This window comes from Carya illinoinensis, chromosome 14 (assembly GCF_018687715.1).
Source record: "Carya illinoinensis cultivar Pawnee chromosome 14, C.illinoinensisPawnee_v1, whole genome shotgun sequence".
NCBI classification, from domain to species: domain Eukaryota; kingdom Viridiplantae; phylum Streptophyta; class Magnoliopsida; order Fagales; family Juglandaceae; genus Carya; species Carya illinoinensis.
In genome coordinates this window covers 6878211-6885390 of record NC_056765.1, presented here as the reverse complement: position 1 = coordinate 6885390, position 7180 = coordinate 6878211, and the positions used below count along the sequence as shown (strand labels likewise).

Genomic DNA, 7180 nt, shown 5'->3' with positions numbered 1-7180 from the left:
AAAACAGGTTTAGGGTGCCCGAAATACAGACTTGGTTGTTTTAAGAATTTTGGTAAGTTAAGGTGTTCTGACCTCATAATTGGTAAGTTAAGGTATTAAAAAAGTTGAATTGTTTATTATATTTTGTGTGGGAGTTTTAGAAATTTGTAATGATTATATGAGATGAGATGAGATGAGATAATTTGGCTTTATAGATGTAAGAGTCTGGCAAGAACTAGGTGACTAAGATGATAGATTTCATCTTATTTTTGGTTTTGTAATTTGGATGAATGTCAAATACCTTGACTTTATCTATAATTACTTTGAGTCTATCTCAAAGATGTTTGTAAATATTTTAGATAAGTCAAAAATATTGGAGTCGAGTTTTAAGGGTTATGGTCTTATCCAGAGAAGAGCTTGAATGGGAAACTGCTATTGCTGAGAAGATTAAGTACCAGATGTCATCATTCCATTAGTAGAATCCGTCGTGACAGAGTTACTCTGTCAGTAGAATCCTATTGCAATTCAAACTACTTTCAAATAAGATATTTATAGGATCCTAGCGTGCAGTTAGGATCAATAGAGTTTTGACCTTGGAGATCTTGGAGAGTCTTTCCAAGTGCATATGTGTGAGAAAACTCCTTGAGAATTTTCTAGTTATTTTTCTCTCATCAAGTGTGTTCGTGATCCATGTTGGAGATTGAGTGATCGTGATTCAGCCATAAGAGTTCCAGAAGAAAAGCTAATGTTTGAAAATCGTCAGAGGTTCTGGTTGTTACTACAGTAAAGACAAACGGGTCATTTATCGTATCAAGTAAAAGATCCAATTGACAAATGTTTTGTAATTGAAACTTATTTATAACTTGAGTTTCAAATAATAAAATTAGTTTTTCTGGGTTTGACTGCCACATATGGTTTTACCTTTAAAGAGTTTTTAAAAAGATTTCCATTTGTTACCAAGATTGGTGATATATAATTTATTTACTTAATGTTATTGATTTGTTATTAAATAATTGCATGCTTGACGACTAACCAATTTGTTGAGTAAATTGGTAGATCTTTGCGTTACTATATAAGAATGCGTGGGTAATTTCAATAAATGTGGACTTCAAACTTCTTGATTATATGATACTAAACTTCTTAGTATAATATGGATCATGCTATTAGAACCGATGATTCTAATTGATCATTATAATTGTTATTTTTTTTCAAATATGTTTTTAATATTTTTAACATTCATAAAAAAAAATACATAAATTCAATAATGGTAATAATAAATCTCTCTTGAATGTTAATAATATAATAATGTATTTATGTATGTTTGTATTATTACCATTATTGTACCGTAACTTAACTATTAAATAAATAAATAAATAATTAGGTACAAATTATAGCTTCAAAAATCATCTCATTTCTCCAGTAATAATTAAGAAGAAATTTGCCTTGAAAAAAATAATAATAATAATACAGAAGAAACCTAGTTCGTACATGCCAACTCATCTACAAAATAAACCTAGTACGGACATGCCACATACCAACTCATCTTGATGATACCATTCCAACATACAGAAGAAACCTAGTACGTACATGCCAACTCATCTTGATGATACCCTTCCAACTTTATCTATGAGTGAGAGAAGCAGTGGATTTAGAACGTACATACAGTTCAAACGTCATGCATGACATATAAAAAGATGAGTCATTCTATATGCAAGCATACCGCAGACGAAAATGCAGACCATTGATGACGTGGCAAGTAAAAAAAAAACAAACAAAACAGTAAAAGGAGGGAAAACACGAAAGGTGCTTCGGATGAGTCAGCTATAGCCTCTGCGAGTTCTTCTCTCTCGGACAGACGACGCCTTGTATGAAAGTTCTATGGTTTTCCCTCCCGTCTGTTGTAACAGTAAGAGTTCTTCTCTCTCGTCCGTCCGCAGTAGCCACTGCGAGCACCTCTGCGAGCACGTCCTCCGCATTTTCGTCGTGGCCGTCGATCTTTCCGATGAGTCCGCCTACGCTGTCCGTTGGGCCGTCCACCACTACATCCACCCTGGTGACTCTGTCATCCTCCTCCATGTAAGCCCCACCTCCGTCGTCTTCGATGCCGACTGGGGCTCTATCGACCTCTCCATACTCGTTCATTTCACAACAAAAACTAACTCCTTTAATACTCATGGCCACGGCTAACTAACCACCAAACCAACCCAATATGCAGCCACCTCCACGGTTAGCTCCACACCTTGAGCCTCCTCCATGCTGCCACCACCCTTCACCGTGAAGCCCCTGTTTCTCTCTAGTCTCTACGCCAAAACAGAGCACTGCCAAAGGTCCTATCCTCCACGCCAAAACTCCTCCCTGTTTCTCTCTTCCAAAACAGAGCAATGCCAACTCCCCCCTACAACCACCACCAACGCTAAACGGAAACCACCGTTTCTTTCCTAACAGCATAAGCCAATCTGTCACCATCGAACCAGCTCGTGCCGCCATTGACAACGTCGTAGCCCAGCCCCACCTCACGATCCCTCGAAGCATCCCTCCGTGGCAGCAACTGGAACCGCGTTACTCCTAGTTCGAAGTCCACCACCACGCACAGAGGAAGCCGACCAGAAATCGCCGCGATCTCCTCTAGCTCGAAGTTTCTCCGTCGCGCGCAAGAGAGGGGATAACACTAACTATATAGTTAGACTAAAACCTATACGATTAATAGATTTGTGAAAACTTATGGGGTCTTCACGAGATTCCTAAAGCCAATAGAAATTTCACCATTGAATTTCTAGCGGGCTGTTACATAATACCCCATCTCGACTTGGGGTCATGAAACACACGCACCCACATGTTATCACGAGAACACGAAAACTCAGTTTCCAACTCATACAACATGGCATAACACAGCACAATTGGGTAATCAAAACAACACAGTAATAGCAATAAATGTGCAGATGCATGACAGGCAGTATATTGGATGAGATGACATAACACACATCACAACAATTTCACAATCCAAACTATACGCATAATTCCCAACCTCCATCCGGCCCATGGTCCAAATTCAAATAACAACTACAATGATTATTCCCAACACTTCACTTTTCAACACAACCAAACTGCAGAGAGCAGTAGTGAATAAATCAAATCATAATCTCAAGGGTTGCGTTGGAGAGTTACTTACAACGCAAGACAGCATGAGCGTGTGCATGAGCGCCATGTGGTTCTACCAAGAGTGGCGGAACACAACGGCAGTAGTGGCAGCACATGGTGGACAAAGACAAATCCAGGCAGCACGTCAATGGCAGAGGAGGGGCAAGGTGAAAGGGACAGATCTGGACAAACGAGGGATTGACTAGTAAAAGAACAATGGCTAGAAAATCTAATGTAGATGAAGGGTTGAGAAGGGGAAGATCACGGTAGATGGCGGTGGTTGGCAGCAGTGCAGAACCCTAAATGGGTGGCTTGGGCATGGGTTTTGGGCAAATTTGAGAGGGGCGGGAAGATACCAAATGAAGGGGAAAAAGTGAAAGGGGGGGGGGGGGGGGGGAGGGGTGCTCGAACGGCCTCTAGAGAGCTCCTAGTTGCGGCACCCCACTGCGGCGCACGACGAAACCCTCGAAAAAAATTCCCTCAACCACATGGGTTGGAAATCTTTTAAGGGGGAAATATAAATTTAGGTTTGAGGAAGAGATTGAGTGGGAGGAGAGGCTTGGTGATGGATTTCTCGAAGGGTGGAAATGGGCTTAGTCTCGATGGCGGCGAGCGAGACTTTTGGACAATGAGATAGGGGCCTCGAGCAGTGCCATGAATGACGGGCTTGGGCTACGATGGATGCAGCGGCAGTGGGGAGCAACGTTCAAGCCTCTGGGCCTCCGTAGTAATTAAATAAAAATACAACAAACTTGGGCCCTCACAGTATTCCTAGAAAAGAATATAATTTTATAACTTATATTATAAAAACGTTATTCATGTGAAAAAATGAATGTGTAAAGAATTGTAATGATAGTTCTATTTTCAAATTTGAAATTTTTTTTTTCAGTTTAATCTGTTTATCATATTTCTAGAATGAAAATTTGACGGGAATAATTAATTTAGCTCTCTTATAATAAATGCTTAGCAACAATCTCGCAACACCAACAAACATAGAAAACAAAGCAAAGTTATTCTATTACGTACTATATACGAATATAATACTTCCAGAGTCCTTGAAGTTTCTAATTAAGATATATGATTCCATAGTAGAGTTCTTAAAATAAAAAATACCACTGTTTTGAAGTTAAGCGATATAGATTTAATTTTCCACCCCACATTCCCTACATTAATGTAGGGGAATTAAAAAAGAACAGAAAATAAAAGAATTTTTTTTAAAACATAGCAGCAAATTAATCCTATAATGGTAATTTCTCTACCTATCAATAAATTTGGTAATAAATGTAGATTTTAAAACAATATTAAAGTACAACAAATGGGAGGGCTCTCTTTGAAAATCTACCTCTAGATTAGTTTAAAGAGTGTAAGGTCAAGAGCGAAATGATAAAGCAGGGAGAGATGGATGGAGCTGACCTTAAACCATTGAACTTCTCTTTGCATTTGCTATTTTTGCAAAGCTGCACCTCTTATGTGATCAATAGTATGTTCTGTTAACATCCCTGCCGTATGCAATATGCTATTTTTGGAGTCATCTTCCACATTTAGTAGAAACTTATTCTTTTTTAAGTTGTATACAAGGCTAAAGATCTTATGTTGACGATGGAGGACCGCCAATAGGAATATGCTCCTTCTATTAGTGACATCTTTGATAACCAAAAGATCTGGATGTGTTTTCATGACTATATGATAAACAAATTCAAAGTTCCCTTTGTTGATAGCACTGAAGATTGCTGGCGCAATAATATCACTTACATTTTCTGAACTTGTATTAGTTGGAATCGCTTCACACATACGAGAGAGAAGTTGTTGGAATTGTGCTTGTACCAACTTCATTTCATATAAACGCTTGAATCCTATACAATTAGTAATTTATCAATTACGAAACATTAACAATGCATGGGGATTAATTTATAAGTTGGATGAAACAATAAGTGATAATCAAGAATAACAAATTAAAAAAAATAAATTATTCAAAAAATTATATAGGTGCAATATCATATCCAAGAGATTCAAGAGACTTGAAAATAGTTGGCACCATAGATGATCAGGTCGCACTGCAAATTAAGTAAAAGCAAAACTTGCTCATCATCTTTATTCCGACAGAAAAACGAAGCCGCCCAACTTTGAGGGAAAGAAATTAAGTTTAGGCATTAACGCACATACGTACTTGATTCCATTGTTTTTTCTTGATAATTTCGAATGTTCAAACAGAATTGATCGGCAGCACGATCTAATGAAATGTGTATACCTTCCTTCCACCAAAAAACAAAAATGGCAAATAAAAGCCAAATAATAATATTGCAGTATTTTCATGCATGCACAGTATATATTAAGAATATGATTTCGTCTAATATTCTTAAATACTTAAAATATTTTCATTATAAAGGTAAAAATAATAAGTATGAAGTTATTTGACTTAATACAAGTAGAGCTGAGTTTTATACAACTTGTATTATCATACACCTATAATTTGTATAATATTTTTACAACTTTGTTATAATATATATATATATATATATAGGATGGTAGTTATGTCAAAATCTGAAATTCAAATACGTTAGTATTGTTGGTAATGTTGCACTATTATATTATTTACTCAACTAATTACGTACGAGAGATATATAGGAAATATAATTATAAAATATTTATAAAAGTAAAAATTATCTTTTAGAAATTTCTTTTTTACGAAAAAGATCACCCGACTAATGAAAAAGATAAGAGATAACAAAGAGGAAAAATTCTAAACATAAACCCACACCACATTTTTTTAATTTTTTTTCTTGTACCAAATATTTAGTATATCATGGATAATGAGTAAAAGAATTCAATTAGTTTAAAAAGAATAAATCTAAATAAAAAATAAAAAAACTTTAAAAAAATATTGTGTGTGGTTTGTAGGGATGATGAGTAGCAATGCTAAAAAAAGAGTGGTACTAACAGTGATTATAGATCCATCATTTCCAAAACAGGAGTCGATCTCCACTCTCGAATGCGTCAGTCGAAAGAGCCAGTGCCTCCAAAGGGGATATAGCTTTTCGGCTCGAGACAAAAGCCAAACGAGGACAACACTCCATTAATTCCAAAGCCATATCTTTCATGATCATCATGTGTACGCTGTTGTATATACGTACATATATCTAATTAATTAATCCAATCACCGGATCGGAATGAATGATTGGAAGAGGAAAAAACATAGAGTAATATTTGTTACCTAAATCTCTGGCATAAATAGAGCGCTTAAGAAGTTTAGCACCATTGTGGCCCTGTTCTGGCTCCAGATCTACGAACGGAGTTTGAGAATAGAGATAGCGAGCCAAATCTTTATGCTCACAGGCCATAGCCAAAGTAACTGGAAGGTCGTTCTCAATATTTCTAATGCTGACCAAGTTCTTGTTCTTTGTAATCAGGAACTCTGCCATCCGATAATTACCAATAATACTTACCGCATGTAGAGCTGTATGGCCGTCAGAATCTTGCATTGCCAAATCATGTTCCGAAATCATATTCACCAACTCCACCACTATATGTTCCTGTTCAGCATCAACAGCAGCGTGAAGAACTGTCCCACCCGAAAACAATATTATTGCTGTCAATGCATGGGGGTGGTGCTCATGAAGGAATTCTCTTGTAGCGTTCCAATCAACTTTTCGCACAGCCTTGAGTAAGGCCGCATAATCATCCGCCCTCTCTGGCCCTGCTATGCAAATAGCATATACATTATACATGATAATAATTGATATGCTTTTTGAACTCCAGTTTTCATATATATTATAAATAGAATTATGAAATAAATTAAACGAAACAACGTCTCCGACACATACGTACTTTCAAACAAACTACTATGTACATAATGATATCATCTTTTGTATGCATGTGTTGATTTTAAGTTTTAATACGTAGGATTTATCAAATATATATTAATATATTTATCATTTTCTAAATATGAATAATGATATTAATGCAATTACTTTACAACTCATTTTATAATTAATACAGTGTCACTTCAACAAAATTTTGGACAGAGTTTTCCACCTAATTTGGATTTCAAAATTTTATATAACCG

The 7180-nt window shown here is 36.4% G+C and overlaps 1 protein-coding gene across 1 annotated transcript; it reads right to left on the bottom strand.

The window, feature by feature from the left end:
• Positions 1–4560: 4560 nt before the first annotated feature.
• On the bottom strand, positions 4561–6842 carry LOC122293510. The gene is made up of 2 exons (XM_043102085.1): positions 6329–6842; positions 4561–4970 (listed from the first exon to the last, which is right to left on the bottom strand). Exons 1-2 carry the CDS (start codon positions 6840–6842, stop codon positions 4561–4563), a joined length of 924 nt encoding a protein of 307 aa, XP_042958019.1.
• Between the last annotated feature and the right edge of the window lie 338 nt (positions 6843–7180).

What these genes read in the sequence shown, in the direction of transcription:
- LOC122293510 (XM_043102085.1), bottom strand. Translation starts at nt 6,842, where the DNA reads ATGTATAATGTATATGCTATTTGCATAGCAGGGCCAGAGAGGGCGGAT. An exon ending in TATTTATGCCAGAGATTTAG is followed by an intron (nt 4,971 to 6,328) that starts GTAACAAATATT and finishes CTAATTGTATAG; the next exon opens with GATTCAAGCGTTTATATGAA.